This window comes from Nicotiana sylvestris, chromosome 1, assembly GCF_000393655.2.
Source record: "Nicotiana sylvestris chromosome 1, ASM39365v2, whole genome shotgun sequence".
Taxonomy (NCBI): domain Eukaryota; kingdom Viridiplantae; phylum Streptophyta; class Magnoliopsida; order Solanales; family Solanaceae; genus Nicotiana; species Nicotiana sylvestris.
In genome coordinates this window covers 116,985,822-117,006,250 of record NC_091057.1, presented here as the reverse complement: position 1 = coordinate 117,006,250, position 20,429 = coordinate 116,985,822, and the positions used below count along the sequence as shown (strand labels likewise).

General features: G+C 37.4%; 3 protein-coding genes across 3 annotated transcripts; all 3 read left to right on the top strand.

The window, feature by feature from the left end:
* The first annotated feature begins 1,814 nt into the window (after positions 1-1,814).
* On the top strand, positions 1,815-8,063 carry LOC104213436 (protein RETICULATA-RELATED 1, chloroplastic-like). Its single transcript, XM_009762936.2, has 8 exons — positions 1,815-2,447; positions 3,516-3,680; positions 3,787-3,879; positions 3,957-4,072; positions 5,285-5,383; positions 5,605-5,910; positions 6,022-6,186; positions 7,284-8,063. Exons 1-8 carry the CDS (start codon positions 2,061-2,063, stop codon positions 7,570-7,572), a joined length of 1,620 nt encoding a protein of 539 aa, XP_009761238.1. The 5' UTR covers positions 1,815-2,060; the 3' UTR covers positions 7,573-8,063.
* Positions 8,064-15,027: 6,964 nt separating this feature from the next.
* LOC104213435 (uncharacterized) lies at positions 15,028-16,138 on the top strand. The gene has a single exon (XM_009762935.2). The coding sequence runs from the start codon at positions 15,151-15,153 to the stop codon at positions 15,976-15,978; it is 828 nt and encodes a 275-aa protein (XP_009761237.1). The 5' UTR covers positions 15,028-15,150; the 3' UTR covers positions 15,979-16,138.
* A 2,334-nt stretch (positions 16,139-18,472) lies between these two features.
* Positions 18,473-20,408, top strand: LOC104213434 (pathogenesis-related thaumatin-like protein 3.5). Its single transcript, XM_009762934.2, has 3 exons — positions 18,473-18,649; positions 19,016-19,676; positions 20,100-20,408. Exons 1-3 carry the CDS (start codon positions 18,583-18,585, stop codon positions 20,236-20,238), a joined length of 867 nt encoding a protein of 288 aa, XP_009761236.1. The 5' UTR covers positions 18,473-18,582; the 3' UTR covers positions 20,239-20,408.
* The last annotated feature ends 21 nt before the right edge of the window (positions 20,409-20,429 follow it).

The window sequence follows — 20,429 nt, the reverse complement described above, 5'->3', positions numbered from 1 at the left end:
TAAGAAGTTCAGGAAAATCGAGGTCCAAATCGTTTCTTATCATCTTATTCTAAGAAACGCGGGGACTATCTGTATACGGTCAAAATTATATGCCTCCAATTTATAGGCTCGGGGGGGTCCATCCTAGGCCCGAGTCTGGGCGAGGTCGAGTTTGAAACTGACGGACCAGACTCGAGCTCGAAGACAGAGTGCAATGCCCGGAGATAGGAGTTCGAGGAATACCGAGGCTAAGTGTGCCTGATCCCGAAATAATATCGTTATGGGTTTGTAATAGAATGAACTAGATTCCTGCTACGTCCCCAAGATCATGACGCGAATCCCGGAATAAGATTGTACGATTCTATACTAGGCGGTTAGACAGTTGTACCAAGAATATTCCATACTGTAAATAGAAATATACCTTATTTAGGGATTCCCTATTATATAAAGGGGACCTCAATCATTTGTAACATCATCTTATTGCTGAGCAAACAATATACTCTCTACTTTTTCGCCGATTGTTCATCAACATTGTCCTTTAGCTCTACTGTTCTTACTTTATTCTTATTACTTAATTGTTCTTATTATTCCAAGCCTACCTCGAGGTAGGGCTGTTTATCGAGCATATTGGGCGGTTATTTACTCTCAATGGTTTGACTTATCGGTTATCGGCTTTAAAATATATTAATCCGCTAGCCATCCGATAAGATATCGAGCGGATTGGTATCAGTTTAGCTCTTATCAGGCGGTTATCGGACGGTTTACCGACCTAATTCAAACTATATTCAATGAATTACTAGAAAATATGCACCTAATATCTAAATGTTCTCTTGACCAAACCCATTTCATTTCTTTAATTCTCTACCAAGACTCATCATGTAATTAGTAAAAATAATAACTGTATAGGGCATTATTATTATTTCTTCCCTCTAGTAATTGATTAAGTTGCCAATAAAAAAAACAATTTAAGTTGTTTACCTGATATTGACCAAGAAGGGCTTTCGGATGGTTGTGTTGGATCAGATACTGACGAAAACAATTCCAATTTGAATACAGTGCCTATATAATCTGTGACTGGACTTAATTCTCCACAAAATAGGAAAAAGACAATAAAAAAAATAAAAGAATTGAAAAAAAAGTCCGTTCTTTTTTGTTTCAAATAATACCAACTCAAAATTAAGAAAAAAGATAGAAGAATTAAGGATACGTGGTTCGGTTTATCCGTAATATGGGTAAAAATAAATTATATATATAAACGGATTAACGGATTATCCGTTAAAAAAATTGAATAATCCGCCCCCAAACCGATAAGCCGTTAATGAAAAAATTTCAATCTGTTCCCTGTCCGTTAAACCGTTAACCCGATACCAATAAGCCATTAAGTTTTGATTTCGGTTCGGTTTTGAACACCCTTACCTCGAGGTCATGGAGCTCGAGGTCATTGCTGCTGAGTAATGTTGGTTTTCGAGTAATTAAGCCGTTAATGTTGCTTAGAAGTCAATCTATTTTTTTTTTTTAGCTTATCGCTCGCCAATTTTGCTTTTCTCTATTTTTTTTTTTTACAGTGTGCCATATTTTAGTAAAATTTTACAAATAACATCTATATCAAAATTCAAGAAATGATGGAATCATTGTTCATCATATACATCAATTTAATATATAAATCATGTTAAATTAGGACTTATTTATTATTTTTATAGTACTTTTATTGAATAAAGAAAATCCTGGCCATCCATCCCCTTAGCCTACCTCCCCTTAGCACACCAACCACATAAAAAAAAGAAAAAGGCAAGTAACTTTAAATAAGTTGATTTAGCATTTGGGGTTTAAGAGGAAAAGCAAAGGGTGAAGGCGGAGGAGTTAATCATACGCAGTGGATTGGGTTTGTCGCGTAGTCGGCTAATTTTCTCCCCTTCATCTTCAAAACCTCACCCTTTCGTTTCTCTCTGCCCCTTAACGACTGCAGTCTGCCTCTGCTCTGCTCTGCTCTGCTCAGAGAGTTCCATTCCTCTATGAAGAAAAATTTTCCATAAATTTTCTTCCTATCCAAACAAGAAAAAGTTTGAAAAAAAGAGAAGAAAATGTCTCATTCAGTATTCCAAACAGCACAAATCATGCCTATCAATACCCAAATCATCCCTTCCTCTAAACCCCACTTATCTTCAAAACCCTTATTGCCCCCTTTACTCTGCCGCCCTTCTGTTTTTGCCGGCAAAGTTCGTAAAACCAACGGTGTTATCGTCAAGGCTACGGCGTCCCCGGCGGTCGATGGCGACCCTATTGCCGCCTTGGAACGCTGCTTTCAAGCTTCTCCTTCTATCGATTCTCCTGCGTCTTCGTCGTCGTCTTCTTCGGTTATGTACGCTCCGGTAATGAAGGGAGGAAAATACGGTGCGTTTGGTGCGACTACGTTGGAAAAATCGAAGCTTGATTTGACCCAGCAGAAGCAGACCAGGTCTAGCCCTGAGGTTTGTTGCGTTTTTACCCTTAATTTTCCGTTTTTTTCTTCCAAATTTGTAGCTCCAGCTGATTGGTAAAGTGGGAGGTAGAAATAATATAGTGATAGTTGAAAAGGCTCTGCCTAAAATAAGATTTTTAATGTTAGAGTCAGTGAGGTTCTTTTTAAGCTGAAATTAATGTCAAAAGCTTAAATGCTTGGAATTTAGCAAGTTCTAGTGTTTTGGACATTTCCCAACTAGCTTGGATTTTGAGGCTTTGTTGATTGATAAATCGATCAATTGATTGATATAGCTTTGTCTTAGGCTCGTCATTTGTCATTTTATATTATTCTCATAACAACAGAAGGCTCTTTCTATCATTAAGGCATGTTTACCCAAATTAAGTTGATATTCAAGATTTGACTGGCTGACACTCAGCCATAGAAATGGAGCGTGAAATTCTCTTGTATTACCACTGTTATTTTCATACTTAAGTCGTAATTTAGTATATTGCTAACAAAGGTTGAAGGAGGTGTAGAGACACTGCTATGTGTATAGAATGAATAGTGTATAGATGTTTCTGTTCTCCCCACGTGTTATGCTGGAGACTGGGAATGAAGAGTTTTTCTTGGTGCGATTTCGATTGCCATTCGCAATTGATTGACAAAGGTCTGGCCAACTCTGACAAATAGCAAAATAAAATGCAAAGTTTGTTAAAATTGACTGCCTAAAATGGTAATGTGTCCAAGAATAAATAATTCTGAATTTGCTTACTAGATTCGAGATGTGTCGTATGCCTTTACCAAAGGCATCTTGCTGCTATTATTTTCTGTTTTAAGCATCTTTTCTTTTCAATGAAATGGAAAAGTGAAAAAAACAAGAGAAGATATAGCATTCTTCTTGAATGCACTTCTTAGCTGGGTGTAGATGGTGTGGAGTGTCGCTTCTGCTGCTATATAACATATAGCATTCTAATCCAACTATGTTGAGAACGATGCAGTCTCTCTCTCATGATCTTAAGCTTCATTGTTAGCCTTGTGCTACTATTTAATAAACACTTGATTGAGCAAATTTGCTAATAACTTGGCCACATCACAGCTTTCAACTGGCGGAGGAGGTGGAAATATGGGAAAGAATCTAAATCATGGTGGGGGTGATGGCGGTGACGATGGTGGTGATGATGATGATTACTTCGATGATTTTGATGATGGTGATGAGGGAGATGATGGTGGACTCTTTAGGAGGCGAATGATACTGCAGGAGGTAAGAGGCCTCTGCAAGTGGAAACTGTTTCTACTTAATTCTGGGTTTATTCTACAGGGTTTATTCTACAGTATCATGTCACTCATAATTTTTCCATGTTGCCCAGTTGTTTGATCGTAAATTTGTTGATGCCGTGCTGAACGAGTGGCAGAAGACAATGATGGATTTACCAGCTGGACTTCGGCAAGCCTACGAAATGGTAAATTACTCTACTGAGTTGTTTTATTTGGTTGTGTTATTTCTATGTCTAACTTTAGTTTCTGCTTGTTCATCCAGGGATTAGTCAGCTCTGCCCAAATGGTGAAATTTCTTGCTATCAATGCTAGGCCCACCATCGAGAGATCTATTTCTCGGTTACTTCCTCCAGGATTATCCAGGGCATTCATTGGCAGGTAATATATCATTATTACAGTACTCAAAACACCCCAGGGCAATTACTTGGACAAAAGCCTGTCTGCTAGATACATAGTATGTAATGACATGTCAGTAATATCATTGCTGATCAGAGTAGTTATTTTGTCTGTTTAAATTAAGATCATCTCAAATATCTTGCATCTTCAAGTACGTTTCTTAAGTGGGGATCTTAGATTCTTAGTAGCTCAGTTGGTTAGTTATCCGAAATTTCACCTTGTTGGTAAGGGTTCGATTCCCCACTTTGTAATCCCCTCCCCTACCCCTACCCCCTATGTATAATAATAACTTTTTTAAAAGTACGTTTCTTACCATTGCTGCCATTACTTCAAAGCCTTATGATGTTGTTAGCTTCACAAGCTGTTTCATGAAGGTCAATTCCTTTTCACTAACTGGCCGCTAAATGAACGAGATATGAAGACTCTCTGAATGTACTTAGAAGAATTAATGAAATGAATCAAATGGAGGGGTGAAAAAGATATCAACCCAATACCATTTCCTGGGCACTCAGCTGCCAGGGTTTGCCAGGCTTGTTCGAGATCGTGAAAGATCTTTGAATGAAGCAGAACTTTTTTTATGTCCGAGAAATCCGTCTGTGGCCGGCCTTTAGAACCATCTGCAGCCTACGAAACTCGGGCATAATGGGCCCGCCTCTCTACCCAGCTCCACTTAAATACCAGGCTTAGTTTGCATGGCGCAGAACTCGAACCTGTGACCTAAATCACAAGTTCCTCACCCTTTTCCACGCATTCAATGAAAGAGCTGCTACTGCAGTAGTGAACCAAAATGTGGTTTTATTATGGGATTTCTATTATGACATGTGATGAGCTGGCAGGATTGTGTTTGATCTGCTGATGAAGGAGCAGCAGTCTTGTTTTTTCTTTCAAAAACTTGAAAGGAAATTGATAGCACCAATTTTGGACGAAGATCAAATCAAACCAGCAAAACCTATAAGATATAAAACTCTGCAGGATGGAAGTTGCTCTGCCTATATCAGTCCCCAAACTTTAATGCTTTCTAAATCCATGGAGCAGTTTGACACCTTAGGCTATGTCATCTAAGTTTTTCAGATTTTAAATGTTGCCTAATATTTTGCGGTCTAAACCATGTCTTGAGTATTCAAGTTTTTACCACATATTGAAGCCGGTATTTCCAGTTTCCTTATTTTTTTCTGGATTGTCTTTCTGTGACAGGAAGATCGCAGATCCGGCATTTGTATACAAGCTGCTTCTGGAGCAGGCAACTACAATTGGTTGCTCAGTGTGGTGGGAGATCAAAAACCGTAAGGAAAGGTACTTTGTTTTTTTACCTTTTCTTTTAATATTCTATTGGTTAAATTTTTTTATTTGGGGGCCGGGGTGGGTTTTGGGGGAGGGGGGGGGGGGTCTTTGACAGCTTTCTTCAAGCCACCCCACCTTGGGCAATCTTACCTGGTTCAGAAATGTTAAAAGCTAATAAAACTCACTACAAGAGGATTGACTTAGTGCACATGTTTTGTTTTACTCTGATCTAGGATTAAACAGGAGTGGGATCTTGCACTTCTTAACGTTCTAACTGTAACGGCTTGCAATGCTGCTGTTGTTTGGACACTTGCTCCTTGTCATTCCTATGGGAATACATTCCGCTTCGATTTGCAGAACACATTACAGAAGCTTCCGAACAATATCTTTGAAAAAAGTTATCCTTTAAGAGAATTTGACTTGCAGAAGAGAATTCATTCTTTTTTCTATAAGGCAGCAGAGTTGTGTATGGTTGGACTCAGTGCAGGAGCAGTGCAAGGGGGTCTATCAAATCTTCTTGCCAGTAAAAAAGAGGGAAGGTAAGCATTTTTTGGCATATGGGTCATTTAATTTCTCCATTTAAGTTTCATTCATGTAAGGGAAATGTATAAGTATGTCATTGCTGATGGCTTCTTTCTTCCATTCACCAGGTTATCAGTTAGTATCCCATCTGTGAGCAGTAATGCACTTGGTTATGGGGCCTTCCTTGGTGTTTATGCAAACCTGCGTTACCAGCTGTTGAATGGATTTGACAGAGCTGTAATTAGTTACTTTGATGTTATTGGGGTGGCTCTCTTCTTCAGCACTGCCATGAGGTATTTAGCTGGGAAAATAGATGATATCATTACATTTTGCAAACCGCAGTTTTATCACAGTCAATTTCATGTTTTGGTAGTTTACTCGGAAAATTAGTTTTTCCCTTTTCTATTTCCTTCCTTTTCTAATATTGATACAAAAGATGATTGCCCCCAGTGTTTTGGAGAGCGTTAAGCGCAAAAAAGAGACGAGGCCTCTCTTCACAGAAGCGCAAAGCGAAGCGCGCTTTTTTTTGTTGTGAAGCGCAATTTAACACATAAAAAAAAAAAAAATAGGCATAGATAAATGGCATAAAGAGCACTTTTAATAACAGAAAACAGAGCATAACAGAAGAAAAAGAAGTCGTATCATGATAACATAAGAAACTTTTAATAACAGAAGAAAAAGAAGTCGTTTAGGGCAAAAAATGAGCGCTTAAAAAGTGAAAAAATTGAAAGAAGACCAGAAGAGAAGAAGAATAACAGAAGAAGAAGAAGAAACTTACCGAGATCTGGAGATGAAGTCGTCGCTGGAGTTCGCTGGGCTGGAGAAGAAGACCTTCGTATGTTTTGGTAACAGATGCCTTCTGCTCGTATGTTTATTTGCCCAAAATTTTTAAAAAAGCCCTAGCTGATGCCTTCTGCTCGCTTAAGCGAGCTTTTTCTCGCTTTTTCTAACTCGTCGCTTCTCGCTTAAGCGAGAAAAGCGCTCGCTTTTCTAATGTGAGTCGCCTTTTTACCAGAAAAGCGCTACCACTGTGCCTCGCCTCGCTTCATCGCTTAAAGCGAGAAGCAAGCGCTTTTAATAACACTGATTGCCCCTGTGAGTAAAAAGTTGGTTGTGGTCCTTTTCGGCTATAATTTGCCCTTCTGTCAGGTCTATAGTATTTTCTGAGTTCTTCAGATGCAGTACTTGATGACTGCAGTTTTAAGAGCAATTTCTGTTTCTGTAAAAGAAAGATTACCATCTGTATCCCAAGACTAGATGAAATTATATGCAATATCTTGGATTAGAGGTCATGATATATTTGTGTGTATATCGTTGATCTTGTAATAGTATTGGTGTTTACTTGATTTGATCTTTTCCAGCACTATAATATTTTTGTATTGTTATGCAGAGCCTTGAATGTTCAAGTAGGAGAGACATCAAGGCTAGCTTGGCTTGGTGTGGAGGTGGATCCATTGGCTCATTCAGATGATGTATTGAAGGCGTACAGTCGGCCTACTGAAGGTCTCGAGCAGTCATCATCAAAGTGGTTCATATCCAAGAATGCCATTGTTTCCGGGCTCGGGCTTCTTGGTATCAAACAGGGTCAGAGTAACTCAACGACTGAGGGTGAAACACCAGCAGCTCCCAAGGCTCGGAGAAAAAGAGTAGTCAAGAAAAAGGTAGCAAGCCGAGCCTAGGTGGTTGATATAGTAGGCCATCAGCTGCTCACTTTTTGCAAACCTGAGTCTTGGATGAGGATTTTTGGTCTAAAGAAGCTGAGATGCAAGTTCAGTTATGACCGTTACAGCTGGAAGTGATTCAACTGTTCCAGGATACTGGGAAAGCTGCATCTCAGTTGTTTCCTCATTCCTTTCTAGATTTTTATAACAAGATTTAAGATTGAAGTTTGCAAATCTTTTCAATGGCTAGGTTGTAGGTATATTGCTGATCAATCATTTTTTTCAGATGCTTATAGTTTCATGGCTACACCTTATCTACTTTCTTTTTCTCGCTGGTAGTGTCATGCACTAGAGCTCTATTATGAGTACGTTTACTTGCTAGGCAGGGATTGAGAAAACTTAGGCCTTTTTCATTTCTTTTTTGTTATGTTTTTCCTATTCGAATCCAACCAAGATGTACAAACTTCCACAGAAGGATTGACAGCTTATAATCTTTTCTGCCGTAGTTATTCTGTTCTGTTTGATATTTCTATTAATGTAAGCCTACTTGTGTCGTCCCTTTTAAGTGTAATATCTAAATCAAACTACGATTTAGAGTGCTAGTGAAACATCAAATTTAAGTTAGTTTGAATATCTCCAAAAAATAAAGATGCGTGATAATTATTGTTGCTTCCAAACGAACATGCAAGTATACGTGGTCGACAATGATTATAAGTCCAGATATCGTACATACATGGACTTGTGATTAACTATCAACTAAATCAAACCAAACAATTAATCTATTCAAGCGATGGATTTGTGATTAACTATCAACTAAATCAAGCCAAACAATTAATCTATTCAAGTGAATCTTAATGTATGAATATTTAACTAAAATTAATCTAGAGTAATAAATTAAGAAATTAAAGAAAATAAGTTGGCGAATTATAGAGATAAATTCAATGCGAGTGAATATTCTGGAGCTATGGGTTAGCTAACAATCCCGTTGAGTTTTCCACTTAAATTGTCTAATTAATTTATCTCGTTTATTGGTTGACAGGGTTAATATTGCTCGTAGCCTTCTCCCGAAGTACAACTCGCCTATTCAAGCTAACATAATGCCTATATTCCTATGGAATTAGGATTAACAAGAACACATTTATAATTTCCGTATAATAACCAAGCAAGGCGATTAGGTATATTCCTATCCTAACCGCAGATCTGCCACCTCTCAGAGTTAAGATCGTGCTCTACTCAATCTTATATGCAATCTAGAATTCTCTCTCCCGAGTTCAATCCTAGATTCGTAGATAGTATTTAATTGGTGATCAAACAATCAAATAATGAAGCACAAGATTGAATAAATAAACCAATATGATAAAATAACAAGAACAATTCAAGCTTCAAACTACAACGTTCATGTAGCACCCAAAACTCTAGAACTAATAAACTATGAGATTAAAGGAAGAGAAGAGAAGAAAAACTAGTTAGAAGCCTCCTCCAAGCGTTGTGTGTATTCCTCCACGTGAATTCTCCTTCAAAGTATGTTAGATCTCTCCAAAGTGGCGTCTCCCCCTTCAAAAATATGTTTAGTCTTGCTTTTATACGTGTTAGGTAGGTCTAGGGCCGAAATAACCTTGTCCCGAGCAAAGTTGGACAAATTTCACATCACTGGCGCCCTGGCTAGAGCCAGGCACCCTCCACGGTGCTGCCTCTTTTTTGGTTACTGTTTTTGGCGCCACATGTAGGGCTAGGCGCCACCTGTGGCGCTGAAATGTCCCATTTTTCCTGTTTTTGTCCGTTTTGGCTCTAATTTCGCACATTCTGCCCCCCATTGCTCTTGGATCATCCCTACACATAAAAACACATCAAATTAACATAAATTAACACATTTCACATCCTAAATCCACGAAACAAAAGTAAGATATGAGAAGATATACATACAAATATATATACTTTAAGCGAAACATCAACACCCCACACTTAGACTCTTGCTCGTCCTCGAGCAATGGGACTATCAAATAACCCCCCAACTATGTACAAATCTCAATTATAGAGGAGTACTTTAACTTTTAACCACACACTATACCCTTGACTATGATCAATACCGGCACACGAGCATGAACATACAAAATTTCACATTCTTCCCGTTTAAGCATGCCTAAGTATAATATTTCAATTCAATCAGTTCCAACAACCTATTTGTCACCACCCAACCTCAAAAGCCGACTTGTAACCACTAAGCACCCTCAACTCATGCACTCACCCAACAAGAACGTTTACAACATCACCAATTATTCATGAGATCATGTGCCCTTACCAACAAACGAAAGAGTGAATATATACTAGTCCACACATTCAAATGTGCTTTTGAATATAAATTAAGGACATCACACAGTTGAACAAAATTCGCTCACTCTCACAAAGAATTCATATGCATCCCGTGGTCGTACCATAAGCTTGCTCGTAGTATATATCTCTATTAATTTAAGCTAGCCAAATCTAAGATCAATTAAGACTTTAAGGTTGTAATTTAGGCTAAGGGACATGTATGATACATTTAGAAATAGTGATTAAACCTCCTAAGCACTTTAATACACTACATTCACAATCCAAGCATATATTATTCTCAACCAATTCACTTGCCACAAACCATATGCACATAGCCCTTACTTTCATTAAGCATTTCTATACTCCGACTAGCACAAATTATTAAGAATTGGAGGTGTGTACTTTTTTACATACCTTAACTATCATTTTTTCTTTTTTTTTCTTCTCTTTTTTTCCTCACACACTCCATACATTAAAGTTCATCGGCTAGTGACTTCTGATTTCAACTTTTAGTGCACCAACGAGCCTTCCCATGATTCCACTCAGAAACTACTCCCCAATCTCTAACCTTACTTCTTTTAGCGACTACGTGCCTTAGGAGGTAAAGGTTCATTCAATATCAAATTAAGAATAAAATAAGGGTATGACTTGTAATGTGGTTGCCAAAGAAAATGTCTATAGGCTCAAAGGGGCTGGCAACAAAAAAATTTTGTTTTCTTATGTGACAAGCACATCTATGATCAAGTAAGAAAATGCCTACGTCATCTCCTAGATTAGCACAACTTACAATTTCGCTTCGATTAACACACGGGGCAAGTTCTAGACTACACAGGATAGCACAGAAAATCACAAATCCTCACACACACGTTGCACATGACTCAATCAAGATGCTTTTGTTCAACTCTCAAGTCAAGCAAGCACACATAATTGAGGAATTTAAGCAATATTGCACTATGTGGCATACGAGTCAAACAACTAAGAAAAATGCGTCACAAAATAGGCTATTTACTTTACTTAGGCTTCACAATTCAAACCAAATATACGGGAAAATAGAATGTATATCATAGCCTAATGTGCCCACATCAACCATGTCAATGAGTATCTCAGAGCAACTCAGTTTCTTCCTAAACTACTCCTAAAAAAAGTAAAGTACCCGGTTCGAGCTACACCCTTGAAAAAGAACTGTCGCCCAAAGAAAAACCAATGGATACTACCTAACTATCCTAAAAAAATCTTTTTGATGTTTTTAATCGAACTTTATCCCTCAAAAAAATTGTCCAAAAGATCCATTATCGGAAAAAGTCCAAATTTTCTGATTTTTCATTTTTTTAAAACAAAAACTACTACACTAAAAATGAGTACTACAACTAAGCTAAGATAGCACAGAAAATCACACAGACAATCCCCTCACCCCACATTAAAATTGTGCAATGTCCTCAATGCACACTGAAAAATAACAAGAGGGTAAAAAAGATTCCCTGGTAGGCCAAAGGCTGAAGAATTAGCAGCTCATGGGATACTCAGACTTCTCCCAGGTATGATCTCTTGTGCGGGTACCTCACACTTAGTTTCAACCACCTGCTCGCTTTTGCACATACCTATTGGCTCTGACTCCATGCTCGTACTCCTACAAAATACAAAAGCAACACTACAAATAATAACACAATAAAAAAATAAGCAAGAGTAAAAAAGAAAAAGAAATTTGGGTTGTCTCCCAACAAGCGCTTGATTTAACGTCGCGGCACGACACCATCACTTTCACCGCTTTTCCTTCTACTTTGAAGATATGAATTGCGTCCTCAATTTTGCATCAATTTTTCTATCACGTTCCTGGGGCGATGGTGTAAAAATGAAGGAACCAAGCAATAAATATCGTTTCTTGCACTTCTTGGCCTTTAAGTGAGGAATGTCGTTTTGCCTTCTTGGTATGACAAATTTCAGAATATAAACGCTTTGTTCCTCATCCATTAACTCCTCTATATGATCGACTGAATCAATTCCCATGTCACCAACCAAACACAATGTTGAAAAGTGTGTAGAATGAGGTCCAATACGCTTCAACTCCAAAATTGCATTATTTTTGACATCCTCAATTTTGCAGTCTTAGTCAACCTTAGCATCATTAGTAATATTTTGGTCGAATAGTTGAAGTTCCTCTTTCCGCTCCTCAAGCTTGCCAATATCCACAAAAATTAATTGTAGAGCATCAGACGCCTCAACCTTTTTATTCAATTGATCATACATGTCATGGATATCTAAGCCAAATTAATCTATCTCTTGCCTGAGCTCAGTTTTTTCGTCTATCAGTTGTTCTGTCATATTTGAAAGACCATCACGGAGAAACTTGTGATATTTTATCAGTTGAGCTTGTTCCTCTAGCCAAAATTGACTCACTATATCTGTTTCTTCTAAATTATCTTCTGGTGGGAACTCGCTCTCTTCAGCCACTTCCTCCGCCTCGACCTTCATTCTCATGATTGCTGCACTAATTCTTTGTATAGCCTTTCGATTTTCATCTTGTTGTTCGGCTACTTGCCTCATCATCATGTCCCGTTGCTCAGCTACTTGCATCATCATGTCCATAATACGAGTCATGCTTTCCATAGCCTCCATTTCATTGCTCCTATCAAACTCATAAACATTATAAGAAACATTATAATAAGAACTCTGAGAAGGATAAGCAGAATTAGGACAACCATCCCAATGTCCACCTTGACAACCACACACATTACAAAAATTTCACACATTAGATTGAGATGCACAATTTTGCCACAAGTGTGGTCCTCCACAATATGGACAAGGATCACCATAATAAGAATAACCAATATTCGACCAATTATCATTCCAAGATGCCATGTCAACAAAGATAATAAAATATTAAACTAAGTTTAAAATAAAAATTAAAAACTTGAATAGGCAAAAAGTAAAAATCCAATCTAGTTGAATAGTTAATTTCTAAATCCCCGGCAACGACGCCAAAAACTTGTTGCTTCTAAACAGATATGCAAGTATACGTGATCGACAAGTAATATAGGATTGTAAGTCCTGATATCGTACCCACATGGACTTATGATTAACTATAAACTAAATCAAACCAAATAATTAATCTATTCAAGCGAATCTTAACGTATGAATATTTAACTAAAATTTATATAGAGTAATAAATTAAGAGATTAAAGAAAACAAGTTGGCGAATTATAGAGACGAATTCAATGCGAGTGAATATTCTAGAGCTATGGGTTAGCTAATAATCCCGTTGAGTTTTTAACTTAAATTGTCTAATTAATTTATCTCGTTTATTGGTTGACAAGGTTAATATTGCTCGTAGCCTTCTCCCGAAGTACAACTCGCCTATTCAAGCTAACCTAACGCCTATATTCCTATGGAATTAGGATTAACAAGAACACATTTATAATTCCCGTATAATAACCAAGCAAGGCGATTAGGTATATTCCTATCCTAACCGCAAATCTCCCCCCCAAAGTTAAGATCTTGCTCTACTCAATCTTATATGCAATCTAGAATTCTCTCTCCCGAGTTCAATCCTAGATTCGTAGATAGTATTCAATTGGTGATCAAGCAATCAAATAATTAAACACAAGATTGAATAAATAAATCAATATGATAAAATAACAAGAACAACTCAAGCTTCAAACTACAACGTTCATGTAGCACCCAAAACTCTAGAACTAATAAACTATGAGATTAAAGGAAGAGAAGAGAAGAAAAACTAGTTAGAAGACTCTTCCAAGCGTGGTGTGTGTTCCTCCACGTGAATTCTCCTTCAAAGTATGTTAGATCTCTCCAAAGTGGCGTCTTCCCCTTCAAAAATATGTTTAGTCTTGCTTTTATACGTGTTGGGTAGGTCTAGGGCCGAAATAACCTTGTCCCGGGCAAAGTTGGACAAATTTCACGTCATTGGCGCCCTGGCTAGCGCCAGGCGCCCTCCGCGGCGCTGCCCCTTTTTTGGTTACTGTTTTTGGCGCCACAGGTAGGGCTAGGTGCCACCTGTGGCGCTGAAATGTCCCATTTTTCTTGTTTTTGTCCGTTTTGGCTCTAATTTCGCACATTCTGCCTCCGATTGCTCCCGGATCATTCCTACACATAAAAACACATCAAATTAACGTAAATTAACACATTTCACATCCTAATCCATGAAACAAAAATAAAATATGAGAAGATATACATACAAATATATATACTTTAAGCGAAAAATCAACTATGAAGAGTGCAATACATAATTGGCTTGCAAAAAGTTTACCATTCTTCCCAACATTACCCCTTTCTCCTTAAGCAGATGAGAAAAAAGTAAGACAGGGATGAGCAAAAATGAAACGAACTAAACTAATATATTTAAGTTTGAAAAAAAAAAAACTAATACATTGAAGACGAACACACTGACGAGCTACAGTAAGTAAATGCTAGTAATTATTTATTTATTGTTCATTGCTTTGTTATAAACGTGTACTTCACCTATCTCATTTTATGTGGGAAATTTTCGTTTTTAGTTTGTTCAAAAAAGAGTTACTATCTTTTTTATATTTAACTATCTTTTCCTATATTTAATTTTAAAATTAAAATTTTAATGCTATTCTTAAAAAAAAGTATAGCTCTACAAATATTTATAATTTATATGAAATTACAAGTTTCAAAAATATTTTTTCTAGAAAACTTGATCTTCACTGAAAAACCACCACATAAATGGGATAGAGGTAGTAATAAGTGGGCGTTTGGACATAAGAATTGTAAAATTTCAAAATAGGGTGAATTTTTTTAAGTGAAAATAGTATTTGAAATTTAGAGTTGTGTTTGGATATGAATATAATTTTGGGTTGTTTTTGAAGTTTTGTGAGTAAAAATTTTAAAAAACAGCTTTTTGGAGTTTTTTAAAATGCATCTTTAAGTGAAAATTGAAAAGTGTACGAAGAAATGCTGATTTCGAAAAAGAATGAAAATTTTTTGGGAAAAAAGATAAAACTTTTTATGTCCAATCTGGCTCTAAGTTTCTCCCTAGTAAAAAAGTGAGTGGTGGGATGGTTCAATTGTTTTAAATTTTAGGTACCATTATTGGCAAAAATAGAAAAAAGAAAAAAGAAACCATGTCCATTTGTTTGAAGAGATGACGTGTCGATTTAGATGCCTCACAATCCCCTATCGAAAAGAACACAAGTTGCTGACTTGCCGGATATGGGGATCAATTCTGTAGTATTATCATCTCAGCTTGGAAATAAATAACGTAACCTCATAGCTTCACCGCCTCCATTTTCACCGGCGATCGGCGGCGAAATGGAAGCTCTCTACTCCACTATTCACTATTGGCTAGTTACTCATCCGATTATCACCAACTTCCAATGGAAACAAGGTTCCACATTCGGTGCATCGCCACTTTTCCTCACACTCGCAGTCCTCGCTTACCTCACTCTCACTTTCTCTTTCGACCATTTCCCTCTTCTCCCTCCACTCTCCCCCACCGCCCTCCGCCTCATCTCCGCCGTCCACAACCTTATCCTCTGCCTTCTCTCCCTTATCATGGCCGTTGGATGCTCCCTCTCAGCCGTCCACCAAATGCCAAAAAATGACTGGACTTGGGTCATCTGCTTCCCAGCCAATCACACTCTTCCACGTGGACCTGTCTTTTTCTGGGCTTACATTTTTTACTTCTCCAAGATTCTTGAATTTGTGGACACCCTTTTGATCATTCTAAGTGGGTCTCGAACTAGACGGCTGTCGTTCCTCCACGTGTACCATCATGCGGTGGTGGTTGTCATGTGTTATTTGTGGCTTTCTTCTTCGCAGACTCTGTTTCCTGTGGCGCTTGTTACAAATACTTCAGTTCATGTGCTAATGTACGCTTATTATTTTCTGTGTACCTTAGGAGTACGGCCATGGTGGAAGAGATTGGTCACTGACTTTCAAATTATCCAGTTTGTGTTCAGCTTCTTGATTTCGGGTTTGATGTTGTTCTATCACTTTACCGGGTCGGGTTGTTCCGGGATCCAAGGATGGTGCTTCAATGCAGTTTTCAATGCTTCCTTGTTGGCACTCTTCCTTGATTTTCATTCTAAGAATTATGCCAAGAAGAGGAAAGCTCTCGACAAGAATAAGCTGTCATGATTTTTGGTGGAGGGAGTTGTTCTAGAAGATAGTTTCAAAGCGTACATGAACTTATTTTTTTTGGTGTGTTCCGAAAAAAATGTCTCATTTCTAAATTTGTAAACAATTTAGCTTAAATTTTCAATTTTATCTCTAATGAAAACTTTTATAACAATACAAATACTATGACTCTTTTTTGACTTGTTTAGTACCACAAATTCAAAAAGTTTCATTTTTTCTTAAATTTCGCGTCCAGTTAAACATGTTCACGTAAATTAGAACGAAAGTAGTAGTTATTAGCCGTAGAATTAATTGAGTTAAAGTGCAAGTTGATCACGGACACCGCAATTACTAAAGAAAAAAAAGAATAATAATTAAGCTGTCATGATTCGATGGGAACTTAACTTTCATCTTAATTAATTTTGACATGAGCTCGACTTTAGCTCTGCCCTATTTGTAAAAGGTTATTACTCATTTCAGAATAGCTGAATTTGCATTTTGCATGTTACGTTTTCCATTTAAGAATGAATGGGAAGAATTGTCATTGCTATAGTTGCAGTACTGCTCGTTCCCTGTTTCGCTAAATTAAAGAACGAATAATTGGCTGTGCATAATTCATTTCTTATAATCTCTTTGTTTGCTGAACATGTAAAATTCTTTTGTAGACATCTTTTCTACTATATATTGCTTATCTAGATGCAATGTTTCAGTATTCAAAAATAAAGAAAACAACAACAACAAACTCAGTGTAATTTTACAAGTGGGGGGTCTGAGGAAGGTAGAATGTACGCACACTTTACCCCTGCCTTTAAAAGACATAGAGGTTGTTTCTGGTAGATCATCAGCTCAAAAATAAAGAAAAAGACACGAATATAAATAACTGGAGAGCGACATTATCCTTCTCTACGTGGGATTGGGGTTAATGAAAACGAAATAATTAAAAGCTAAGTATTATCTAGCTACCGAGCCGTGCGGGCAATAACGGAGACATTTTTCAGCAAAGGATGTCACCTAATCGCAAAATGTAAAAGAACATCATTTAGTATGTGTAAATAATATTTTATTAAAAAAATCAAATATATATACCACACCAGCACCGCTTGGAAATAATACAAAGTAAATATTAATTTGATATAAAAAAAGTCCTAATTAAAACCACAATAGTACTTAAAGTTAAATTGAAACAATAGGCGAGTTATGTTCTAAATCCCATATGAATTTAGTACTGACACGAGGAGAAGATAAATGAAGTATACATAGTAGCTTAATCGGAAGCATTCATTCCGTGATCCTAAAAAATCCCATGAACTCCTAAGTCTCAATAAGTTGGGAGGCCAAATGTTTGGAGTAGGGGTGACAACTAGACGGGTTGGGTCGGATATGAGACGGATAAAAAATAGCCAGATTTACAACTGGTCGTTTAAAAATAGTCCAGTTTCAAAAGTAATCGAAATTTAGCCACTTTTCATGTAAAGAAAAATCTGAGCGAAAACAATGTTCAAAACCCGAAAAATACGTCAGTATATTATACTGGAGTTCCAGCATAAGTATGCTTGAACTCCAGCATATTATACTGGAGTTCCAGGATAAGTATGCTGGAACTCCCGCATAATATGATGGAGTTCCAGCATAAGTACACTAGAACTCCAGCATAATATACTGGAGTTCCAGCAAGTATAATATACTGGAGTTTGGAGCACCGGTGCTCTAGTCTCCAGTATATTATACTGGAGTCAGCAAAGTATACCGGTCCAGTATAATATGTTGAAGTTCATACACAGGTGCACCGAACTCCAGTATATTATGCTGGACCGGTCTCTGTTGCAGCAAGATAGTGGCTATTTTTCATTGACTTCGTAAACGCTGGCTATTTTTGAATGACCAGTCCGAAAACTGGTTATACCGTGCTATTTTTACAATAAAAACGGATAAATTATCCGATCCGACCCATATTTAATACAAATAAAAAACGGGTTAACCGACGGATAGTATGTGTAACTATATTATCCATGGCTTCTTGAATATGATCACTTTGGGAGAATTCCTAGCCTCCCAAACTTGAGGAACCCCTAATTCGAGGCTTTACAAATGTAAAGTTAAACCCATTAATTATCCATTTTCAAAATGGATAATATGGTTCTTATCTATATTTGACCCGTTTTTAAAAAGTTCATTATCCAACCCATTTTTAGTGAATAATATGGGTAATTAATTGTTTGTTTTAACCATTTTGTCACCGCTAGTTTGGAGTAACAAAATTAAACAGGCAATTAGTGTGACTCCTAAAAGATATCCCACAGTACATGTATTTAATAAAGGAAAATTAGATATCACGATTCTTGCACCTTTATGTTAATCTTGAATATTAAAAAAAAAAAAGCTCACTAGTAATAGAGGGGGAGAGACAATTGTAACGAACACATGAGTGTAAAAAATGGTCGGAGGTAAGGAATAATCAAGGAAGAAGAAAGGAAGCCTTCTCTTGGCTGGCCACAGTTTCTAATGTTCACTCTCCATTGCACGTATTCTTCTCTTAACTTTTGACATCTTTTCTTCTTCATATAAACTCACTTGTCCTACACTTCTTTCACTATCAAGGCTCAACTACACTAGTTAGAGTACATAATGCTCATGGCTTCCCACTTCACTTCATCTTCCCAAGTTTGGTTTCTCTTCCTTGCTATTGCCTTAGGTAACACATTATCTCTCCTTCCTACATTTTTCTAATAAGAGACCAAAAAGGTTAGCAAGATAGCTCTCTTTCCTTTCTTTATACGTGAATAATATTTCTTATCGTCAAGATTGAGAGTAAGAAAATCTTTCAACTTATTTCATTTTAGAATTAGTATAGTGATGACGCATTCTGTTTCTTAGTGCTCCGTCCTCCCTTGTATAGTAAGTGCTACTTTGGTTGCACGACTTTCTCTTATAGGGTGACTTGAATTGCACTTAGATTATTATTGAGTTTCATGCTCAAGGGAGGATTAGTGTTTCCCCTTTTCTTTACACTTGTTGATCATTTTATATTTGTGAGTTTTGACACATTTTTGTGTGACAGGGGTAAAATTGTCCGAGTGTGCAAATATTACCATTATAAACTATTGTAAAGAGACAGTATGGCCTGGAATTACACCTAAAAACAATTTCAGCGGAGATGGTTTTGAACTAAAACAAGGCCAATCTGCCGTTTTTACTGCCCCGACCGGGTGGAGTGGCCGTATATGGGGTCGAACCGGCTGCGACTTTGACAAGAACAATAACGGTACGTGCCAAACCGGTAGATGCGGAACCGGTCTAAAATGTAACGAACCGGGTCAGCCTCCAGCTTCAATTGCCGAATTTACCCTTGGAGAAACAGATTTTTACGACGTTAGCCTTGTTGATGGGTTCAACTTGCCTATAGTAGTAAAACCTGTAAATGGTAAAGGAAATTGCAGCTCTGCTGGTTGTGACAGTGATCTTAGGCCAAATTGCCCTTCTGAGCTAGCTCTTAAGCTGAACAACAAGACGATCGCTTGCCGGAGCGCGTGTAACGTCTTCGACACCGATGAATATTGCTGCCGGGGTGCATATAGTAGCCCAGTGTCATGTTTGCCTACAAACTATTCAAGGATTTTCAAAACAGCATGTCCTGTGGCTTATAGCTTTGCCTTTGATGATCCAACTAGTGTCATCACTTGCTCTTCTACTGACTATGTTGTGTCATTTTGTTCTTCAAGGTAAGCAATTCTAAATCTTCTTAATTATAAGTCCTTTTTTTTAGTAACAATGGTGTCAGATCAGCTTGTGACCAGAAGGTCGCGGGTTCGAGCCGTGAAAATAATTTTTTACAAAAATGCAGGGTAAAACTGCGTACAATAGACCTTTGTGGTAAGTCCCCAGGCCTCGCACATAGCGGGAACTTACTGCACCGGACTATCCTTTTTGGTGTCAAATCAGCTTGTGCACACCTTGACTATTTCACTAGCACTAAGTTTGGATAACTCCTCCACTAAGGTTTAAGCAGATCGAGAGAAATCGCTTTGCGCTTTCTGTCATTGTTGGAATTTGAACCATAGTCTTTTGTAGTTTTTATCCCACTTCATTGACAGGTCGACCAACAAAGTTGGATGAAGAAATCTTTTATTTTGTTGAAATTGCAGGAACCAGACCCAGTGTACTTATCAAGGCAAAAACGTAACATGTAATGGAGCATATGGATTGAAGTCACTCTTTCAAACAATGCATATATTGCTGGTTGGATTAACAGCAGTGATTAGTCTTGGAGGGGTGATGTTTTGACAGAATCTTGTAAAGATTCAAAACTTTTTTGAATACCTGTAGGCAACAATATTTACTTTTCTCATTCATATTAAGGATTTTGATTGCTTTTCCTTGTATTTTGAAATTTTGTTCACAATCTCGAGAGTAGAGTCTTCAAAACTGGGAAAACATCAATATTTGGCCATTTACCCAAAGTGCATAAGCTTAAA